Genomic DNA, 23,068 nt, shown 5'->3' with positions numbered 1-23,068 from the left:
CCGCCTCACAGAGCAGCCAGAGAAGCAGGAGACCGGCTGGGGAGCGCACAACCCGGCCCGAGAGCCACATCCCGGCTGCCTCCGCCGGCCCGCCCCGGAGGCGGGCCCGCCCGCGGCTCTCCCTCCCCTCACGGCGGCGGCAACAACAGGGAGACAGGCCGGGAGCACCAGCTGCGCCACCATGGAGGTGGATATGGCGGAGGACGAGAAGGCCGGGCCGTCGGCAGGCGAGAAGCGGGGACCCACCGAGCCCGCGGGGGCCGCGCCCAGCGGCGGCAGCGGCCACTACGAGCTGCCCTGGTGAGCGGGGGCAGCGGGCGAGGGAGCGCGGCCGCCCTGAGCCGCCATGACCGCCCGCCGGGCGGGGGCGGGGCGAAGGGCCTGCGGGGCGTGCGGTGATTGGTGCAGAGCGGGAAGGGGGCGGGACTGTGCGCGGCAGAGCCAATGGGGTGAGGGCGGGCGCTTGTGGCGGGAAGGTGGGGGTTGTGGCGGCTGAGGGGGACCATGGCGGCCGGAGCCAGGCCCGGGTGTTCAGCGCTGTGCCCCGGTGTCCGCCGGGCTGCAGCAGCTCAGTCTGGCTCGGAACCGGAACTCTGCCTGCGCCCTGTGACTTCCCCGGCTGTTGCGGGGCTGGGAAGGCAGAAATCACAGAATGGTTTGGGTTAGTAGGGACCTTAAAGGCCGTCTCGTTCCAGCCTCCTGCCTTGGGCAGGGACACCTTCCGTTTGCTCCAAGCCTCGTCTGGAACAGTTCCAGAAATCAATAGTGAAGAAAATCCCATTGTTTTCCTTTGGGAACAAATGGGAAGGAAAACAAGCAAGTGGAAGGAAATGCCATTTCCTTGTAACACGGAGAAAGTCGAAGGTCAGCCCTGCACTGTGCTCACCATGGGACAACACACAGGGTGGCTTCTGCCCTCAGGCTGGGGCACCGAATTCCTGTTCGAGCTGAGCATTTTTCCCCTCCTTTTGCCTTTTTAAACCAATGGAAGTAAAACCTTTCAGGGTGGTGAGGCCCTGGACAAATTGCCCAGAGCAGCTGTGGCTGCTCCATCCTTAAAAGTGCCCAAGGTTGGACCGGCAGCAGCCTGGCCCAGTGGAAGGTGTCCCTGCCCATGGCAGGAGATGGAACGAGATGGGCTTGTGAAAAACTCCAGTCACTTGTTTTTAAAATTTTAAAAGTGTAATAGTAATATAATGGTTATAAAAAAATAGTCATATAATTAGAATAATAAAAATTTGGACAATTAGGATTTAGGACAATATGAGACAATAAGAACAAAGAGTTAGGGACAGTCTGGGTACCTCTTTCTGGGCAAAATAAGCCTGAAAAGGGATCCACGTTAACAGAGGATTGACCCTTAAAAGCAACAGCCTGTTGCATATTCATACACCTCATCCATGATGCATAAATTCCATTCAAACACAGGATTCTGTCTGGGCAGTGTCAACTTCTTCCTCTGAATCCTGACAGCATCTTCATGGCTGAGCAAGGCAAGAAATACTTGATAAGGGAGCAATAAATTATTTTTCTCTGAAAGATTGAGGTGTCCTGTGGCTGCTACCTTGGTATCTTACATAGCATAGTTTCTATTTTAACATTATGTTATAACCTAAAACTATATTTAACACACTGCTTATAAAAATTAATACAGCGTCACTTTCTAACACAACACATATAATATTCATTTTAATATTTGCAAAAAGCCAATCATAAAATACACATTTTTCACAGGCTTTAATGTCCCTTCCAACCCAAACCACTCTGGGGTTCTCTTAGTCAGGGATTAGTGCTGTGCTTAGGAATGACAGACACCCTGCAGCACTTGCACTGAACTCATGTCCAGCCATCTTTGTCCTGTCCTCTCTTAGCATAATCCTCCTTGTCCATCATTCTAAAGCTCAATTAAAGCCTTATTAGATGTGGTGAAGTGTGTGGAGTTTTACTTTTACAGGGTGGAAAAATACAGGCCCATGAAACTGTCCGAAATAGTTGGAAATGAAGATACTGTGAGCAGGTTGGAGGTGTGTAGTTGTCCCTGTATCTTATTACAGGTTATTTAAAAATATATATTTCTATGTAGATCCACAGGCTACTAAAAACACTGTTGTATTTTTACATCCATACTTGAGTATGTGGAAGAAAGCTTCCTGATTTACTTTAACAATTACAAGTTTTACATTATATTTGTGTGATGTGCAAGGCAATATGCCTTCTTCAGCCGGGATATTTAAAAGAGAGCATTTGATACAGCTCAGAGAATTTGTAGCTGTTACCATAATACTGTTTCAATAAGAAATATAATTTGTATAACAGCAGAAAGAATTATAAAAGTTTTTTGGAAAAGAAATGTTTGCTATATCAATTCTTCCCTGAAAGTGTCCAAGATGATGTTGGATGGGGCTTGGAGTAGTGGAAGGTGTCCCTGTCCAAGGCAGGGGGTTGGAATGAGATGGGCTTTAAGGTCCCTTCCAATTCTAGCTATTCCAGGATTCTGTAATTCTCTGACAAATTAATCTGTGAACACAGTATTTGTTAACAGATAGATTATACTAGCAAGTATATAATTAAAACAGGTGCAAAGGAAAGGCAAGAGTACTAAAGATCTGTGGCATTAAGTGCTTTTAAATATTCCCATATTATTCTATATGATTTCTAACAGTTCAATTAAAAAAAAACAATGAAAGCAGCAAGGTTCAAAAAATTAAAATAGGAGGGGAAAAAAAGAAGCTTGTTTCTGATGCTTAAAATAGAACAGAATGGAAACTATTTGCTCCTCTTATTTTCTTACATAATTTCTTTTTATCATTCTTTCTTAGGTCTTTGCAAAAGAGGGGAATGTACCAAACATTATAATTGCTGTGAGTATTGCTGTGTTGTGTTGTATTTCAGTGTTGGGCCTGGATTTGAAATCTAGCCATGGTGGCCTCCCAGTACAGATGGGCTTTGTGCCTGAGTGTACTGGTGAGGGAGATGTTGGTTGTGGGGTTTTGGAGCAATGTTCTTGGCAGAATAGACAAGGAAAGAAGTTTAAATCTACCTCAGGTGCTTGCTGAAACACAGCACATCCTGTGCTTCTCTCTCCTCTGTTAGGGGCAGGATCCTGAGCTCAGGCACAGCTTCCAGGCTGATGTTTGCTCTGCAGTTCTTCTGTTGCAGCCTTTTTTCATGACTGAAGAGATTTGTAGAGAGCATAACTTAGAAAATTTCATTAAACTTACCAGCAGTTGTTGCCCTGTCACATTTTTAGGGCCCTCCAGGAACAGGTAAAACCACCAGTATCCTGTGTTTGGCTCGTGCTCTGCTCGGTCCTGCATTAAAGGATGCTGTTCTGGAGCTGAACGCCTCAAATGACAGGTGAGAATGAATAAACCTTACCAAGTTTTTAATGAAGAAGCAAGTTTCCATTAAACTGAGGCCAGTTTGATGGGTTTAATGCTGTAGTAAGGCCTTTGAGATTTATTTTAGTGCATTCTTTCCAACTAAAAGTTAGGCAAGTCTTTGCTGTTCACCCATCAACAGGTAGAATTTCTTGATGTTTTATAACCTTCATAGATACTTTCATATGTGAAAATATAAACAGAGTGCAGAATCCATAATGGTACTTTTTTCTCAAATCTATTTGAAAGAGTTAAGCTTCCCACTGCATCCATGAGGATCCTAAGGATGAAAAGTGAACAGGGTGTTTATACTCAAACATTTCAGTGCTTAGAGTGAGAGACATGAGGGTTGTAAGGGCAGCTGAGGATTAAAACCTCAGGGTAGGATCAGGGTGTGAGGTGTGTAGAGGACACTGACTGTACTCCAAGGATCAGGCACTAAGGGCTGATTATATTTCCCAAGTTCTGTTCAGACCCATCCTGAAGTATTCTGACATTTCCTGGTGGGTTGTCTGAGCACAATGCACTTTACCTACCCTGTTAGTATAATTTATAGAAGAACTACAGAATCACAACATTCTTTTTGTAATCAGAACAAAAAACTAAAATCCTTTCTTAAGAAGAGTAGGTCTTTGAATGGACTCTCTCTAAGAAAGTGTCTGTGTTGTGTTGATATAATTCAGTCTGTCCAGATGTTTTTCCTAAACTCTTCTGAGCTACAGCTGGGGCTGTGGATGGAGCTGTGGGAAGAGCTGGCAAAGCAATCTTAAATGCTTCTCCCTTTGTTTATTTATTACCCTTGTGCCAAACATAAGTAATTTTGTGGTGGTACTGCAAGTAAGGTTACTGGCTTTGTGTATATTTATATTGCTACTGTTAAATTATTTTATTCAAGACCCCCAAAACCAAGGGTTGTTGGTGTTTGAATCCAAATCAGTGGGACAGTCTGGCTTGAAGCGTGGTTCCACAGCAGTTGTGCTGAAACAGCTGAAGGGGCAGGAGCAGTGGTAGAACAGGAGCACTTCAGCTGCTGTGGCTGCTGAAAAAAATCTATTCTGTATTTTTCACCCACCTTATCATGAATCAATTGAATTGTTGTTCCAGAGGAATTGATGTTGTAAGAAACAAAATCAAAATGTTTGCCCAGCAAAAGGTCACACTTCCAAAAGGTCGGCATAAAATAATCATCCTTGATGAAGCAGACAGGTATGTTGTTTTAAATTTACCTCAGCTCCTGTGTGAAATGTGCTGCATCTCTCCTCTCTGTAGAGCTCCAGCCTTGGACAGTATTGAGTGCTTCTATCAAGCTGTTCAAAATAATTTGTTAGGAAATGAATATGGATTGAACAGTGATCTTATGGGAGTACTCACAGCAGGAAGAGATCATTCCTTGAAAAGAGATGCTGAATATTGATGTGGAATGCTCTGGATATGAAACAGAGCAGTGTACTGGAAAGATACCCCATCCCTGGAACTGTTTAAGGCCAGGTTGGACAGGGCTGGGAGCAACCTGATCTTGTGGAAGGTGTCCCTGTCCATGGCAGGGAGTTGGAACTGGACAAGCTTTAAGGTCCCTTCCAACCCAAGCCATTTTGTGATTCTGTGATTCCTCTTTGGACAGAGCTTGGCTCATGTAGAGAATTTCACTGGATGAAAAAGGGACATTCTCCTCCTCCATATTCTTAGCAGTGTTCTTCAGAGCATTAATGATTTCATTTTGCATGTCATGGATGTCATTTTGCATGGTGTGCCCTGCATTGCAGGGTGGTTCGTTCACATGACTAGAAAAAGCTGCTTAGTTTATCAAAGCACAGCTTAATATCAGTAAACTGAAGCTTATGTGAAAATAGTTCTTAGGCTGCACCTATGAGTGAATGAAGGGCAAATTCTGCCCTAACTCCTTGTCTCTCCTCAGCATGACAGATGGAGCACAGCAAGCATTGAGAAGAACAATGGAAATTTATTCCAAAACAACACGTTTTGCACTGGCATGCAATGCCTCTGACAAAATCATAGGTAAGTGCTGCTGCTCCCTGGCTGTTCATGTCATGTGTTCTCCATACTGTTGGCTAACTTCCAAGGCAGCTGCCAGAAATAGCTTGGTCCAGCTTGTTGCAAGAAAGCATGGTACTTCTGAAAAATCAAGCCACCTGTATTTCAGCAGATAAAAGAGTTTAATTTTGTAGTCAGGGAACCCTCTGAGCAGCCATTTTTGATGGATGGTGCCATATGTGACTGCAGAAGCAGATTTCTCATGCTTTGGGCTTAATCTGCATCCAACTCTGCCACAGTTTAGGATGTTTGGTGTATTGTTTACTGGGTATTGAACCCTTTTTGTAATTTCTGAATCACAATCTTAAGTTTGCCTATAGGTGAACACATTGCACCTTAGATTTCACTTGAAAAAATAATATGATAAACATCTATATTCAGAAATCCAGGAGAACAGAGGAAGCTGAGCTTTGTATATATTTCCACATATCTGGGCAAACTCCATTGACACATTTGGGCTTGAGGGAAGGACTGTCACAATTGTATGTGCTTAAGGAGAGGCTGTGTTCTGCTTGGAGCTTACATGTCCTTTTTCTTTAAAAGACATAAGAATTGTTGGAAACTGAAATGAAGACATGTTTGGTTGTGGGTTTTTTTGAGAAAAAGAGAGAAGCTAATGCCACATCTCTGTCCTCAGAACCCATTCAGTCTCGGTGTGCAGTGCTGCGTTACACCAAGCTGACAGATGCACAAATACTTGCCAGGCTGCTGAAAATTGTTGAGAAAGAGGATGTACCATATACAGATGATGGACTAGAAGCCATTATCTTCACAGCCCAAGGCGATATGAGACAGGTAAAAGGAGAAAGACAATAAAACAAAGGCTTCTGTTTAAACTTCTGAATTGCAACTCCTAAGGATTTCTCTGGAGAGGTAAAGAGGACTTGTGGCCTAAGAGTAACTAAACTGTTTGGTTTTGTGAGGGTTTAAAATGCTCCTTAAAAGTGAGTTGGTGGGAAGTGGATACCAAATTTGTGGGAGGAAATAAAATCAGCATAAAATTGTGCATTTTTTCTGGTTTTTTAATGGCAAACTGCTTATTTGGCATAATTTCCTGAAGTGCATTTCATCCTGAGGAGGGGAGTGAGAAGTAGAGCACTTCAGAAAATAAATGAAATCTTATTTTTTCTTTCACAGGCATTAAACAACTTACAGTCCACATACTCTGGATTTGGCTTTATAAACAGTGAAAATGTCTTTAAGGTCAGTAATAGCTGAAAACAGTTTTGCCAGAAGTTTAGCCCTGTGTCTGTGTGTGATTCCATTGGGCACATGAGCCTTTTTACTGATTTGCAGACAGCCCTGTGTATGTAGCAGTTACAGCATTAGACTTTAAGTAGCCCATGTGCCTTTTGAAAAGACATCCCTAATGGCACATCTGAGACCTTTCCAGCTCTCCCAAACCACACAAATCCAATTACTGCTGGGAAATCTCAGTGATAACTTGGGAATCTATTCCTTGGGTGTTCTCATTTCATGCTGTTGAGTCTGCCACATAGAAGAACTACAGAATCGCAATATACAAGAATCTGAAAAGTCAGATTATTTAAAATTTAGTCTGTATTATGCAATATTTCTGATTCAGTACTTCAGCTCCATAGAAACTTGGTGAAAATACTAGAAGTTTAATGCAAAGTCTTCTGACATTTTAAGTGTAATATTTCTCTTGGGTACAGGTATGTGATGAGCCTCATCCTCTGCTTGTGAAAGAAATGATACAACACTGCATAAATGCAAATATTGATGAAGCATACAAGGTTGGTTTTCATGTCTTGTCTTCAGTATAGCCAGGCATTATTTCTCTACAAAATTTTTTGTTTGCTTTGAGGAATTCACAATGTGTGTTGTTTTTTAAGATAAGGAAAATACCATGTAGATGAGTTGATAAACTAAATCCCTTCTGGGCAGGAGTTTGTTCAGATAAGTAAGCCAAGAAGCAAAAAAGGAAGTTGTAGTGAAATCAATAGCTAGATGCTTGAGGTTAAATCAGCTGATAAGCAGTACATGCAATTTCAGTGATGATATACAGCTGTTCAAAGTGAATATCCTTGACTCACCTGGCAGATAAATGGGGGATTATTTTTGCCTGCACAGATTCTTGCCCACCTGTGGCGCCTGGGATACTCTCCAGAAGATGTCATTGGCAATATCTTCCGAGTGTGTAAGACCTTTCAAATGCCAGAATATCTGAAACTGGAATTTATCAAGGTTGGTACTAACTCAGCTCTTGATGGGGCCTTTTGGGCCTTTTTAAGAAGATGATGTGATCAGGAGCAGCCTCAGGGGTTTCTGTTTAAAATTTGTTATATATTAGTAGAAAGAAAGTGCTTTTTGACTCATGCCTGCCTTCTTTCTCACTGCATCATCAGTTTGTCAGTGAGAAGTCACCTGAAGTTTAGCATCTGAACACCCACAGAAGTGCCAGAAGTCACTTTAGTGATCAGCTAAAATTAATAGCAGATGTAATGCTGAATTTATTAGTTATTTCAAAGCCTCAGATAACTCCTTGAAAATGTTTTTCAAGTGCATACTTGATTCTAGTCCAATAGATAGTAAAATATTAAATTAACAGAGAGTTGACAGTCAGCTGTTGTTATGGAATCACTCTTCATATTTCAAACCTGTCCTCATATGAAGGCACCTTGCTTCTTATAAAGCAAGTGGGGAAACACAGGCTTTGATTTTAAAAACAAAAGGCATTTTAGTTGGTTTATAGGAGTAGATGCATTCTCTGAAGTACGAGTGACTCAAAGCTGGTCTTTCAGCAGTAAGGGGTATGTTCTGTTTAGTCATTAGTGAAATGTACACAGACTGGGGGAGTAAACAGCAGGCTTGACAATGTCTCTGTCCCCAGGAAATTGGGTACACCCACATGAAGATAGCAGAAGGTGTGAACTCCCTTTTACAAATGGCTGGGCTGCTGGCCCGGCTGTGCCAGAAGACTGCAGCCCCTGCAGCCAGCTAGGCACCTCCTCGAGCCTTCTGGAGGAAACCAGGATTTGCTGCAAAAATGTTTCATACTTTTTTATTTAGACCAATAAAGCTCTAAAATTTACTTCAACCCGTGAAATTGTATGTGTTTTATAAGGAGGATAGAAGAGAGGACTGTGAGGGTCCAGAGCAATTGAGGTCTGTCCAGTACACTCAGGAAACCTGCTTATGTCCTTGGTATTGAGACCTAAGCAGGAGAAACAAAAATGGAATCCTCTTGTTAGGGGTTACACCTCAAGCCTGGTCATGAGTGATCTTACCAAGACCAAGAAGGAAGTTTTTTTGCACAAAATAAAGCATTTACTGGGGCTTGAGCTGCTGAGTTCTCTACAGACACAGCATCACAGCTTTTGTCCCCAGAAATTTAAATAAGGTTAATTTTCCTTTGCACATCACAGCCAGCCTGCTTTGTCTTTGCTTTCTCATTAAATGTGTTCATTGGAATGGGGAAGGAAGAAATGTTACCATGGATGTGTCCCAAACCAGCAAACACCATATCTGGATGACTCAAGGCCAGTCCTTACCCTGTGGTCGTGCCAGTGGAAGGGTGAGGAACACGAAGGGTCAGGTTTCTGTTCCTACCTGCTTTCAGAGGGTTTCTTCTCAACTGTATTCAGTAGCTGCATTTCACAGCTCCAGTTTGGAGCAGACTCCCCTCTGGGCAAATCCTTTCCAGCTCTGCAGGGACATAATCACACTCACTTTTCCTGAGAAGAGGACTAGTGTTTGTCCCAGAGGCCACCAACCCCTCCTGATCTCCACAGGTGTTTGTTCCCCCTCTGAGTGCAGAGCTGCTGCTTTCCAGCACTCAGCACAGATTGCCCAGCTCCATTTTCAGAGCTGCACCAGCCAAAACTACTTTTCTAAAGCAGCTTCAATTGAAAACAGGAAGTGAATTTCTCACTTTACTGCCTACCTAATGTGGAGAGAGGTGGACCCAGGGGAGATGTAAGTCTCCTTGCATTAGGTTCAAACAACAGTGTCTAGCAAGTCTGGCTGAGCACCAGAAACCCTTGCACACCTAAAGCCAGTCCCAAAAGGACAGCATGTCAGTGAACACACACATCCATACTCAGTCATTGCAGAGAAAAACAGTGAGGCTGTTCAGAGCCAGACTAATAACAAACATTATTGATGAGAGTTCCTGAAACAGTCCCTGGATACCTTCCAGTGTAATGAGATGATTGCCTGAGAAGTGCTCCAGAAGGTTTACAAAGGATTTACACCTCACTACAGCTGACTGCTCTGGGGAGCTGCAAGGGGGGATTTGCTCAGTAAGTGAAGGGAAGAGTCTCCACATCCAGTTCTGCCCTGCCTGCTTTGGCTCCATAACTTTCAAACTCAGGCTTTGGCAATGGAGGATTGGAAAATTGTACCATTTTCTTGTACCAAGAAGATCTAGCTGGTGTAATCTGCCTCCCTGCTTAGTGAAGAGAACAATAAATCTTGCATTTTCATGTTCTGACAATGCACTGACCTAATGCCTAGAACTTTCTGGGAGGTCTCCAGCTGGATCTGTCGCTGTGTGCCAAGGATCTGTCACTGCTGCTAATCTCCTATTTATGAATGGCTCCCTTGGCTGGGAGGTGAATCACCAGTGGGTAACATCACCAGCCATCCCTCACAACGAGCTCACCCTTGCAGTGAACAATCCACAGCCTGCAGCACATCATGGAAAGCGGAATCTTCTTCAGGTGCTGAGGATGAATCCCAGCAGTCCCACAGCCCTGTGAGGTCCAGGCACAATTTCAGTGACAAAAGCACCCTTTGCCTGTCACTGTCTGTGCTCCTGGCTCAGGGGGACCTGTGCCATGCACCTGTGCAGACTTTTTGCAGAGCATTTGACCATCAGGAAACCTAAGGGTGTGAGGAGAAGCTGGGCTGGGGTGAGCAGAAAACCAGGCTGCAGCTCCCTGCCTGTCTGCATCCCTGAAGTGCACTGATCTCCTCTGTTGTAAAAGTCCTGTGGAAACTTGGAGCATTTGTAGGGACCACTAGCAAACCTTCTCCTGAGGCAAACCCCACCCAGCCACCCTTTCAGCTACACCAACTGTGGTCTCTCTTGGTGGTTCTGCTAAAATTGGAGCCAAGCCATCTGCAGCAGGAAGCACCTGCCCTCCCTTCTCCCACACCACAGCTCTCTAACCCTTAGCTCCCCTACTCTGCTCACTCACCATGAGTGTGGGCTGTGCTCTTTCCTGAAACACAGTTTTCTGATCTGATTTTGAGGAAGAAGGCTTTTAATGCATTTTCTCCCCATAAGGTCCTGCACATCACTCTATGTCACCTCATGTCCTCCCATTTCTTTGTCACCCGATCATGCAGACGTCTGTCATTGCAAACCATAGCAAAACACCCAATTTTCTTTGGAAGCTTTTCAGTTTTAATAAATAAGTGATCCAGAAGTGCCAGATCTGTGCATCAGGGCTCAGGAGACAGGGATTCTGTTTCTGGGATGATGTTCCAACAGTCATATTGAAGGACTGGTGCAGTTTTTGAGGCTGGGGGCTGTGGATCTGACTCTCTGTTGCTGCTGTTCTTTGTATCATTATAAAACAGATCCAGAAGCATGAGGAAAACTGCCCCAGACCAACACTGTGAATGACATACCCATGGATCAGCAGGCATTTAATCCTCTTTAGCTCTTGTGAACAGGTTGGAATCTCATTCAGCTCCAGACAGCCACTGCTGTTATAAACACCACCTCTGCCTCACCAGTTCCTCTCACATAGGAAACTGCTTCTGTAGGAGAGCACAGGAACTAAATCAGAACATAATCCCTGTGGCTTAATGCATCGTGCATGAGTCACCCTGACAAATTAAGTAGCTGGCTGCATTACTGCTCAGCAAGTTAAGGATTCATTTCATGTCTGCCAGGAGAAAACATTGCCCAGACTGGCCACCTCCGAGTGGGCACACAGGGAAATGAGCCTGGGATGAGGAGCCCATGGTCACTGGGGGCAGAGTGCTTTCTCCAGGTGTTGGTTTGCAGTTGGATTTCTGTGGGGCTTCAAGCAGTGCAGCTCTTCTTTCAGTGACACCCCTTCTGTGTCACTGCAGGCACAGTTTGGAGAGGAGATTTCACTGAGGGATGGAAATGTCCCCTCTCCCTGTGTGCTTGTTGGCTGGGTGTCCTCTTACAGCTCAGCAAAAGATTTCTTCAGACTTTATGCAGAATACTTGAAATAAGAGGAGAAAAAACAGTGAGTCCACTGACTTTTAATCCCTGCTTTCAACTCTGCTGCCTGCTACATTTTCTTGCCAGGGACAAGGAGTGACACACACTACAAAATGTCCCTGTCTAAGCAGAAACCCCAGTCGTGCTCCTGGAGGAGGATCCCTGGTCAGAGCAAGAGGCACAGAGGCACCAGGAGCCCAGTTCTCAGTTCAGCCTCCCTTGGTGGAGAATTTCTGCTGGCAGGTTGGATGTTGAAATTTCAGAATATTACTCTGCTAGAAAAGGCTACAACAGAGGCATCATTATAATGGCAAAAAGATGCCTGGCAGCAAGATATGGTCAGGTTTCTCAGGCTGGCTTTTTCCATGTCCAGCTCCATCCAGCAGAAGCAAATGCCCTAGTGTGCAGAATGAGATCACTGTGCTTTGCATTGTGGGGACAAATCTTAAGTATTCTGCATGGCTTCAGAAAGATCCAATTTTGGGACAGTCTGGGGAATATAAAACCTCTAAAACTAGAGCAGCTGGCACATGGCATAAGGACAGCCTCACTGGGCCTTCACAGGTGCTCAAGAGGGTAAAAACCCAACAAGGAGAGCGATACTGGTCCCAGTCCATCTCCCAGCTGGAGTCCTGGTGCAGCCTGGAGCAGGGTGACCAGCACTAACCAGCACATCAATCACTGTCCCTCAGTGTCATGCCACCTTCCTGCAGCTCTCTGCAGATGTTTTACTTTCTCTGCCTGCAGTAACTCTTTATCAGCAGCATCAGGCTGGTGCTGACGGTGGGGCAGGATGTGTGGTCTTAGCACAGCAGGCAGGGCTCAGCTGAGGGAATCCCTGCTCAGAGCAGGGGGTTTGGGTGTCCCTGCCCACAGCTTGTGGCAGCGCTGGCTCAAGGTGCCCTGGAGCAGTTTGGAGCTCCTGTGCAGTGCTGGAGCTGGGACATGGGCTTGGACAAGTTTGTCTCCGTGGCCGTGTTAGCTTGGCATCAGCCAGAGATGGGGCACTGCACAGGGTGGGCTCCTCACACTCCACCCCTGCCCACCTGGGCTGCTGCTGCTGCCAGCAAGGGCAGAGCTCCTCTGAACTCCCTTTGGCAGAAACCAAATCCTCCACCCCTAAACAAACACCATAAACCAAATCCTCCCACCCTCCATTAACATTTACTCTGTTTCTACCTTTGCTCTGGCAGCAGGGCAGGGCCTGACACAGGACCTGTGTTGATGTAGTCTGGCTCATCATCCAGGCTTTCTGTCAGTGGGAGAGGGTGAAGCACTGATCAGTGAGTGGTGTAAAAACACACACTGTAAAAACACACAGACCACTGACACAGCACGTGTCCTGCCAGTATTTAGCCTTTGCTGCTGACATGTTTTTGTGCCTGGGCTAAGAAAACTCAGATCAGTGTCAAGGTCTCCTTGAAGGGGCTTCAAAATGATCACAGCAGATTTGCAAACACTCTGGGCAGCTCTTCAGAGCCAAAAAAGATTTAATCTAGAGAGTTTGCAAACAGGAATCACTTTGCTTAGACAACTTTCTCACCAGAGCTCTTACATATGTATGTGCACAGTCCCCACTGTCCCCCAGGCCAGAACTACCCTCATGCCTCACAGGAAGCCACACATTAAATGAAACTGTTGTTAAAAGGTCAGCCTGAGAAACAGGGCCCCTGACCACAGCAGGAGAGTCAGGGCTGAGCCCCTGGGTGTGTGCTCAAAGTCCTGTGGCACAGGGGATTCCACAGCTCTGCCTGTGCTGGGGCAGCCTCAGTTTGTAAGAGGATTTCAGACCTGAAGAGCAACATTTTTCTGTAGCATCCCCTGGTCAGGGTTTAGGCACAGCCACCCAAAAGGTGCCTTTGGAACATGACAGACACCCCATCCCAGCAGAGCAGCATTCAGCTGCAGGAGTGTGTTACAATTTGCACATTGCCTTGGACATTTATCATGGACAATGGGGGAAGAAATTAACTCAAGACAAGGGTGATGGCTGCGTTGCCCTTGCTTGGTCCATACCTGCTGCATAAGGTCCATCCCCAAACAGCAAATAACAGCTGAGAACCTACCTTGCCCTTGCTGCAGTTTCCATGTGACTATTGTCATGCTGTTCTCATAGTCCAGAGCATCATCTGTGACAAGGAAGAGTTTGGACAGGACAGCACTGAGCAGCCAGTGGACAGAGAAGGGGCCTTTGTGAACCCCCACTGCACCCTGCACGTGGCTGAGCTTCCAGCCAGCTCAGATCTGCTGATGCTGCCTCATCATTTCCCAGCCCTGGCCACGTGCCTGGATCTCTGCAGGCAGGGATGGGGATCAGACAGGTCCCTGCTGCTCCTGCCTCCTCTAATCACTCTGCACAAAGCCAGGCAGGAGCAGGGCAGGCTCCAGCAGTGCAGAAAGCCTGTGTTAGCTCACAGAAGGAAACCAAACTGACTTCCTATTTTGATTGCAACACCCCAGGACTGATGCTGGAAGCCCTGAAGGGACACTGTGGTCCAGTGTCACCCTCCACAAGCTTCCTGGCTGCAGCATTCTTGTGCTGGATTTGTGATAAACCTGGGCTAGGGGCTAGAACCTGGCTAAAACAACACTAAAGATGCAGACCACAAAGCTCCTGAATTGCTGCAGAAACCACCAAGTGAAAGGCACCAGGATGGAGGTATCACCATGTGCATTTTCCTGTGGAAGGGGGAATGTCCCAGGCCTGCTCAGTGCCTGCAGCAGCCCCTGTGTGCCAGCCCCATGGCACAGAGCTGCTGGAAAGAAGAGCTGAGCTGGGAACAAGCAGGTTTCCCTTGGCTAAGCAGGTCACCATCCTTCTCTGCACTTGGTGTGACACACATGACCAGTGACAGCAGCACCCTTACCTGGATCAGAGCCCTGAGACACTCCAATGGTGACATTTTCATAGGAATAGGAATCCTCATCTTTCTCTGATGGAGAGAAGGAAGAGGAGTCACAAAGGAGGTGTGACCTGGGAAGATCCCTTAGCACCTGTGGGCTGTTTCCCACAGTGAAATGCAGGTTAGCTAAAAAATTCTTGGTCTTAGTGACAGCCTGTGGTGACCAAGGGATGGAATCAGGTCTCCCACAGAAGCACAATCACCAATTTGGGGCTTTGGGTTTGGGGCTGTCCTGTTTATAGGTGACAGATGGACTGATGGGGGCTGTGGGATTTGGGATCCCCCAACTCCCACAGCTCTGCTGCACCCTTTAATGAATGTGTCCCCTGCCCCCCAGTTGCTTCAGGCCATGCACAGAGCTCAGCAGGAGCAGCTTGAGGAGCTCCTGGGGCCCAGGGACAGCCGGGCTGGAGCAGGAACCCACCTTGCTTGCCTGGAGACCTCGCTCGGGGTGGATTGAAGAACCTGCTGCAGTTGTAGTAGTGATCCAGGGACCTGGGCTCCCTGTGAGCAGAGCAGCACTGTCAGCTCCTCCTGCCCAGCTCAGGCTCCCCAGGCTGAGCTGGGGGAGCCCCAGGACAGCCCTGGGACAGGGATGGCTCCGTGCTGGCAGCAGCACACGGTACTTACACGTAGGCAGTGTCTTCTTGCAGGCAGTTCTCTGCAAGAACAAGGGTTTGCTGTCAGCACCCCAGCATGGCATCAACCTGAACAGCTGGGCACAGCTGGACAAACCCCCCAGCACAGCCCCAAAAGCCAGATCACAGCAGGGAGCCCTGATCCACCCCAGGTCCCGGGAAAACCCCGGCTCACCGCCTCTCATGGACACATCCTGCCAGCTGTCAGGACATCGGGAATGTGCTCCCTGGCTCGGGAAAGGAGAGCACAGCCCCACGCTGCAATAATCCTCTTAGGGCAAGCGGCAGCTCACCCTGCAGGGAGGGAGCAGCGGGCTCGGGAGCGTCCGTCCGTCTGTCCCCCCCGCTCTGCCCGGTAATCAGGTCAGCGTGCGGCTCACAAAGCAATCTCTAAATGCACCGAGCCACAGCTCTGCCAGCTGCAGTGCTGGCTGCCTGTGTGCTCCCTGCCAGCTCCCACCCCTGGGACCCCCCATCCCCTCCAGCCTTCCTTCCCAGCCCCCAGGCACGGCTGCAGCTTTTACCTGCCAGGAAATTCTGGTACCTGGGCTCATCCCTGCTCCCTGGGGACAAGAGAGGGGCACATTAGACATGAACCCAAGCTGAGTGATGGGAGCAGTTTGACAGTGGAGGCACCAAGTATTTCAGCACCAGCAGCTCCATCCCTCTCAGCTCTGAGGTCAGGGACTGCAAGGTTGGACAGCCCAGGGTACAGGAACTGGGACAGCCAGGGGTGATGTTTTAAACAATCTGTGCCCGTGGCTGTATCCAGGACTGGTCAGCCACAGCAGGAGGAGCATTGGGCTTTAAACTCAGACCCAGGATAGACCCAAATTCAGATGGACATGGGCCTGCTGGAACAAGCCCAGAGGAGTGCACAGAGATGCTCCAAGGGCTGAGCCCTCTGCTCTGGAGACAGCCTGGGAAAGCTGGGGCTGCTCAGCCTGGAAAAGAGAAGGCTCTAGGGAGGCCTTGGAGCCCCTGCTAAAGGAGAGAAGGACTCTGGACAAGGGGGAATGGCTTGTCACTGACAGAGGGCAGGGTTAGGTGGGGTATTGGGAAGAGGTTTTTCCCTGTGAGGGTGTGAGATCCTGGCACAGGCTGCACAGATCAGCTGTGGCTGCCCCATCCCTGCAAGGGTCCCAAGACCAGGGTGGATGGGGCTTGGAGCAACCTGGGCTAATGGAAGGTGTCCCTTGCCATGGCAGGGGGTGGAGTGAGATCATTTTAAGGTCCCTTCCACCTCCAAGAGCTCTGTGGTTCATTGTATCTGTGCCTGTCCCAGGAAACTGCTCACCATATCCAGGGTGATGGGAAGCACTCAGCTCTTCAGTGGCTTTACTGAAAGAGAGAAAAGACACCTAAAATCCCAGAGCTGAGCAAACCCTACCAGCAGCTACACACCATCAGAAGCACCATCCATGAAACCTCCTTGTGAGGTTATCAAGTACACACATGGAGCAAGGGGAGATTTAGAATTTGGGGTAAAATCCCAAAATGGGAATAACTATGCTTGAACATTGCAGCAGAGTTAAAATGGGTGTGAAGTTACTGGGGGTTTTGGTGATGGGGAGAAGGGGATTTATCACACCAAACTGCTTATAAGTGAATAATGGCCATTTCCTTTCTATGATGTATCTGTTATGTAGAGCCACAGCTCGCTGCCCTGGGTTTGATTTAATCAGTTGCCAGAAGAATGCAGCCAGACTGAACAAAATCCACAAAAAGTCTAAATATGCTATTGACCATCAACAAGTGAAGCAGCCCAATCAGGTTGAAGATGTCCCTGCTCCTCACCAGGGGCTTGGACTAGGTGACCTTGAAAGATCCCTTGCAACCCAAACCATTTTTTGATTCTAAATACAGCCCAAGCCATATCTGTAGGGCCCAGAATGCAATCCCAAATGCTCCTCTATGCTGGGTGAACTTCATCCAACCTTGCCTCTAGAGCTAGATTTCATTTGGGTTTTTTTCCTACCTTGCTACTGATAAGTTTTCAGGTTCCTTACTTTTTTCCAGCCTTCGGGTTGCAGCTGGCAAGAACAACAACAAAATTACTGTGTTAATTATTATGGCAGCAGCAGATCATCCACCAGAGAGGGATCCCTGGGACTGGCAAGCATTTTCCTAAAACAGCTTCCAGATTGTTCCTTGAATGTTCAAAAATGGTCAAATCAAGAAGCACCTGGAGAAAAAGCTGGTGCACACCACAGAGCCTGCAGACACTGCAGCTGCTGCCTTGTCACCCACCGTCCCCAAACCCACCTGATTTGGGGCCATTCCCCTCCCTCCACACTGCAAGGGGCAGCCAAGAGCTTTGGTTGGGCTGGGCTGAAAGACTTGCAGAGGGCTTGAGGAGCCAGCAGAGTCCTCGGGCAGGGCAGAGCCATCTGCAGGGGGACACATCCCACAAGGACCTGGCGGCTGCTCCTCGTGACACAAAACTCAGAATTTCAGCCCTGAAGGAACCCAGCCTGCTGCAGGAAGCAGTTGGGGGGATGAGGGGTGAGTCACTCTGTCACCCACACCTCCATTCTCACAGGGTGCCCTGCCTGGTTCCAAGAGCCCCACCGCTGAGGTGTCACTTTTCAACAACATCACTTCACTGAATTATTTTCAACGCAAAGGGCGCTCTTTAAATACAGCTCAGAATTCACACACCTAGAAACATCTAAGGTGGCTTGGGCAATCCAGGTCTCATCATTTCCTGGCCTGGATTCAAGGTGACCCTTTGAGCATGACTCTCCCCCTGTTCTGTGCATGCAGGATGCTCATACTCACTGGTGTGGGATCGAATCACCTCAAACCTCTGCTGGCCTTCGAGCCTGGAAAAAACAGCAGCACAAGCTCAGCTGAATTTGGGGGTTTGTGACAAGGAAAAGAGATACAAGAGACCTGAGTGGTGAGCAGAGGGCAGAGAGCACCGTGCTGGGCTCTGGGAGATGCCAAGCTGCATTGCTCAGCATGTCCTGCAGGGCCTGTATGACCTGGCAGCATCTTCTGGACTCTTTTTTGATCCTTTAAGGACAAGATGTGGTTTTGGACCACTGGTAGAGTAGCCAACATCAGCAAGGGAAGGATCCAGGGATGAGGAAAATATATTTAGGATAATTCTCATTCTGATGCTTCAGCCACCAAAGGCCAGAAGAGCCTTTTCACCCCCCAAAAAATGGATTTTCATGCATGAAATGGCTTCGAAACCCACTGCTTCACCTCCACTGCTGCCTCTGCCCCTCCCATCATCTCTTAATATCAACATGAATAAAATAACATTATCAATGATAACCTATGCCCAGGAACCTCTTTTCAGTTAATTGGAGAGCTGCTTTGCAGAGCACAAGAGAATTCAACACTTTTTCTACTGCAGGTGTTTCTACACAGGTATTATTAATTCCAGTTTGGGAACCCTTTCCCTCTTTTTCATTGGGGTTGCCCCATACCCAGCTGGGATTCACGGCCCAAGGCTGCCAAAAAACCCAAACACAGAGTCAAACCCCTTTGCTTGCAAACCCCACCTCCAAAAAGAGCAAACAACACCACAAAGCTGAGCCCAAATCCCCTAATCCAGGTATAAATGTCAAGAAGTTGGGACAATTCAGCAAGAGTCCATGAGGGATGGAGCCTTCAGGGGCTGCTCCATCAGTCTACAAGGGATCACTCTGGAGCCTTTCCCCACAGAAACAAACCCCCAACCCCCTGGAGGCCTCTGCAGAGCCACATTGCCCCTCCTTTGCTCCTGTGACAAAGCTTGCCACCCAACTTTTCTTTTTTTAACATCATTTACTGTGGTTTGTGTGTTGCTGAAGGAAATAAGGGGCAGTGCATGTGTGTACACTGCATTTCCTTCATTTCTTCTGCTGCAGGTCAGTGGTTGCACGTGGTCCAACCCACCCCAGCCAAGGGCAGGGGCTTCTTTATGGAGTAAATGACCTTTCCATCTCATCTCAGGGCACAAGAGAACGGGATAAGAACTTGCCCTTCTCTCCCAGACCTTTTCCAACCAGTTAATGATTCAGTGACATCGCAGTCAGAGCTTCACTTTCATTTTGGATTATTCTCAGTGAAGGCATTGCCCCTTCAAGCAGCACCTTGGGCTGGGGCATACTGACTTGCATCCCATCCTGGCATTATTTTATTTTATTTTATTTTATTTTAACCCAGATTTCAGCTTGGGCCTGGCTGTGGGGCTCACCCTGGGTGAGTTGTTTGGGGGAGAAACACAACTGGGAAAGGAAACTTACTGGCTCCTCCGCTCGCTCAGCTGTGCCTCCCGTTTGGTAGCTGGAAGACAAGGGAACAAAAAGCTCTCAGAAAGGATGAGTTGGGAGCTGGGGATCAGAAATGCAGATAACATACATTCACAAAGCTTCTGCAGCACATCAGGACAGCGGAGGCAGGGAGCAGCACTTGCAGTAGGGCTTTGATGAAATTTTTTGAAACTGTGTTTGCTTTGTGGTTTTTGTCTCAAACCCCACAAAGCAGAGCAGCCAGTCCTGCCCCCAAACCCCAAACTGCAGCCTGTCCCCCATTAAAACCCACCCAGTGCTCAGGGAGGGGCTCAAATCCCACTGGGTGCTCACCCTACTCTCTCTAATGTGAATTTATCCTCCAGAGTCTCCTTGCCTGCCCTGCTATCCCAGACCCTGCAGGATTTGTGTCACTGGAGCTCATCCTCCCAGCTGGAACCCCAAAGCCACCCACTGCAATGACCATGGAGAGACATCTCAGTGTTCCATCTGCCCCAGGGAAGGGGAGGCTGCACTTTTGGGTGCTCCTTCCCTCCTGGCTCTCTGGCAGAGCCTCTTCTGTGTCCCAGCTGTGGGAGCATCCCCATGGAGGCCCATGAGCCTGCTGGGGAGAAGGTAACAGCAATGTCTGGGAGAGATGCACCGCAGGCTCCAGGCACTCCTCACAGCTCAGGGTGAGGAAAAAACCCAACCCAACCCAACCCAACCCTGCTCTGCAGCACTATGGTAACTTTATCCTGGTCTTGTCCTCCCCATTGGCCTGTTGGCCTTCCCAGCCCCTTTTCCCTATATGTTCATGTTCTAGAATGTTCTCCCTTCCCTGTGTTCCCATTGGTCTGTGTAACCCTGCCCATCCACCCTGGCATTCCTTATTGGTCCCTTCCCTGGATTTATACCCTGGACTCTCCTGTGTCTGTGGCTTTGGTCCCTGGATCCCTTCAGTGTTAGACCTCCATAAGCTCTCATTGGAATTCCATGCCTGGACCCTCCTGTGTCCTGACTGTTGAGTTGCTTTATGTGTCTGTTTGTCTGTCTGTGTCTCTGTGTCTGTGTCTGTCTGTGCTCTCATGGCTCCCACCCATTGGCACACCACGCTCTTGGTGAAGGTTTTGCCCACCACAGCCCATCCCCAGAAAGGCAAAGCTGGTACCCAGCTGAGCAGAGCCAAACCCACATGAGGTGGGGGACATTCCAAGAGGGAATTCCAGCCAGGGAGGGGCAGCACTCACCTGAGAGCTGGCACCTGATGCAGAGGCTGACGGCCACCCCGAGCAGCATCAGCGCCACGGCCGCCCACAGCTCCAGCTGCAGCATGGCCCAGCCAAACCCAGCCTGAAACACACAGCCAGGGGACCCTGTCAGCTGTGGGGGCACAGGGGGCTGTGAGGCCATCCCTCGTGGCATTCACATCCTCTGGAAAAATCCCTTCTCCCAGGGTTTTTCTCCTGGGAAGCTGAGAAGCCTCAGAGAAAAGGGAAACAATTCTTCTCTCATTTGCTTCTCCTGTGCTGTGCTCATGTGGAATGTGTTTGGAGATTGTTCACCCACAGGTGATTGTTCCATTGCATTCTGCTGGGAGTTGTTTTCACTCTTTGGCCATTCAGGGCCAAGCTGTGTCAGGGCTCTGGAGAGAGTCCTGAGTTTTCATGATCTTTTAGCATTCAGCATCTTTTCTGTATTCTTTAGTATAGTATAGTATTCTTTAATATAATACAGTATAGTAAAGTAATAAATTAGCCTTCTGATAAGATGGAGTCAGATTCACCCTCCCTGCCTTTGTTGGGGCATTCCCTGCAAATACAGTTATCCCTCAGAGAGCTTTTAGCCCCAAAAAGCCAGGTGCTGTTTGCTCTCCCACCCCCAGGGCGCCAGGAGGCTGCTGAGGATGCAGAAGGGACTTTGGGCTCGTAGCACAGGGCAGCAGAGCTGATGCCCTTTCCTGCACTGCTCTGAATTGCTCATTCCCAGTCCCCAAACCCAGCCTGCTGCCATCAGAGCTGTCAGCAGACAGTAATCTTTTACTATCCAGAAGAGAGGGCAAAAGGGAGGCACTTGGCAGTATTTAAACAGTAAAGACCTTTGCACAACTCAGAGGGACTCCCAGTGGGAAATTCCCCACACCTTTTTCTGCACTGAGGTGCCTCAGCCACTGGCTCCTTCCTCCTTTCCATGACAGGCTTTTTCACAAACAGCAGCTAACATTTTTTAACAATCAGCACATTTTGGCTTCAACTTCTTCCTTTAAATACAAAACATCCTACAAATACCACAGAAAGCAGCCTGCTGGCACGAGATGGATCATTTACCTGTTCCTGTTCCCTGGGGTCAGATTTTCTTTAGTTACACATTATTTTAATTTATTTTTGGTTTGATCAACTTTCTGTTTTCTCTAGGGATAGAGAAACTTCAACGTGCCAAAGGCCAGAACATCATCACTCTGGCTGGCTGGAAGCTTTCCTGCTGCCTACCTTCAATCTCTCTTATTACAACTTTAGCCTGTACAACATTCACCAATTCAATACAACTGTATTAAATTGGTGAATTAAGGAGGAATAATATATTATAGCAATTAAAATAATTCAAAATAATAAAGCAAATGCCAGTAGCAGACAGTAGAAAGCAGCAGCTTGATTCTGCTCTGCTCAACACCTTCTGCCTCTGCTTGACTAAAGTGGGATAAACAACATCTCTCTGCTCAAACTCAGAAGTTTGGAAGTTGCTCTGACTGCTCTTTTGGTTCAGAGAAAAACCAAAGCCTCCCATGGCAGCTGAGCAGCTTCTTCCTGTCCCTGCCAGGCACTGGGAGCAGCAGCTGAGGGTGTTGGTGGGAGCTTTGTGCTCCAATTTGCATTGAACTCTTCCCTGTGCCACAATCCTAATTATCAGGGCAGGGTGAAAGCAATCATGGTGTAAATCAGCATGGGGCAGGGGAAGGAGAGGAAGGAAAATCCCTCATTTCCACTCAGACAGACCTTGGGCAAAGCCAGCAGGAGTGGCTGAAGGGGTTTGGTGTCAGCATCTTCCCAAACCCCTTTGGCTGTCCAAAAGTGGCCTCACCCTTTGCTTGAGAACAAACTGGGCTGGTTCCCCTGTGTTCCAGGTTCCCTGGGCTCTGCAGGACCTGGCAGCCACCAGCACTCACTCCACCATGGCTTTGCCTTTTACAGGCCCCCAGAGGCCTCTCTTTCCCTTTTTTTGCAGCACTTTCTGAAGAAGATGAGTTATTCTAAATTTAATTTAATTGCCCAGACCTCCATGCACCCACCCCAGAGGTGCAGGGCCAGAGCCCAAAAGAGCCTAGTCAAAACCATGTGGTTTCTCCCATCATTTTTCCTCTGCTCAGCATCCCCCATGGAAATCATGAGCTGTGGCTCATCCCTAAAGCATCTCCAAGAGGCAGCTGAGGGAAGTGTGTCCAATGCTGGTGACTAAAATACAAAGGGCTGCAATGCTGCTGCTTTGTGGGTTTCCTGGCTTTTTTTCTTTTTTTTTTTTTTTTTTTCTTTTTTTTTCTTTAAAGTCAAAGCAAGGCAGAGCTGAAGACACCTGACAACACTGACCTAGTTTGTCCTGTTGCATGGCAAGCCTCCTGCTCCCTTCCAGAGCCAGTTTTATTTTGGTCATGGGCAGTGAGGCAGCAAAACCTGTCTGCTCCTAAACCCAGGGACACAAAAAGTGG

General features: G+C 47.8%; 2 protein-coding genes across 2 annotated transcripts; one reads left to right on the top strand and one right to left on the bottom strand.

Annotated features, from left to right (window-relative positions):
- The first annotated feature begins 132 nt into the window (after positions 1-132).
- On the top strand, positions 133-8,470 carry RFC2 (replication factor C subunit 2). The gene is made up of 11 exons (XM_084219094.1): positions 133-300; positions 1,955-2,024; positions 2,820-2,861; positions 3,251-3,357; positions 4,485-4,586; positions 5,296-5,396; positions 6,070-6,227; positions 6,570-6,635; positions 7,109-7,189; positions 7,527-7,640; positions 8,287-8,470. The coding sequence occupies exons 1-11, from the start codon at positions 182-184 to the stop codon at positions 8,395-8,397; spliced, it is 1,071 nt and encodes a 356-aa protein (XP_084075220.1). The 5' UTR covers positions 133-181; the 3' UTR covers positions 8,398-8,470.
- Positions 8,471-11,493: 3,023 nt separating this feature from the next.
- Positions 11,494-20,703, bottom strand: LAT2 (linker for activation of T cells family member 2; the record flags this gene model as incomplete). The annotated part of the gene is made up of 13 exons (XM_084219259.1): positions 11,494-11,602; positions 12,781-12,877; positions 13,668-13,730; positions 14,469-14,534; positions 14,929-15,008; positions 15,135-15,165; positions 15,667-15,705; positions 16,440-16,483; positions 17,121-17,221; positions 17,408-17,532; positions 17,924-17,967; positions 19,384-19,423; positions 20,619-20,703. 13 exons carry the CDS (start codon positions 20,701-20,703, stop codon positions 11,584-11,586), a joined length of 834 nt encoding a protein of 277 aa, XP_084075385.1. The 3' UTR covers positions 11,494-11,583.
- Positions 20,704-23,068: the final 2,365 nt, after the last annotated feature.

Source organism: Fringilla coelebs (genome assembly GCF_963513975.1).
Source record: "Fringilla coelebs genome assembly, chromosome: 20".
Taxonomy (NCBI): domain Eukaryota; kingdom Metazoa; phylum Chordata; class Aves; order Passeriformes; family Fringillidae; genus Fringilla; species Fringilla coelebs.
Note: the sequence above shows the minus strand (reverse complement) of the source record. Positions and strands in the feature narration are given on the sequence as shown.

Bases quoted from the DNA above. Each gene is read 5' to 3' on its own strand.
- RFC2 (XM_084219094.1), top strand. From the start codon at position 182: ATGGAGGTGGATATGGCGGAGGACGAGAAGGCCGGGCCGTCGGCAGGC. The intron at 2,025-2,819 runs GTGTGTAGTTGT...ATTCTTTCTTAG, and splicing joins ATACTGTGAGCAGGTTGGAG to GTCTTTGCAAAAGAGGGGAA. The intron at 2,862-3,250 runs GTGAGTATTGCT...TCACATTTTTAG, and splicing joins TACCAAACATTATAATTGCT to GGCCCTCCAGGAACAGGTAA.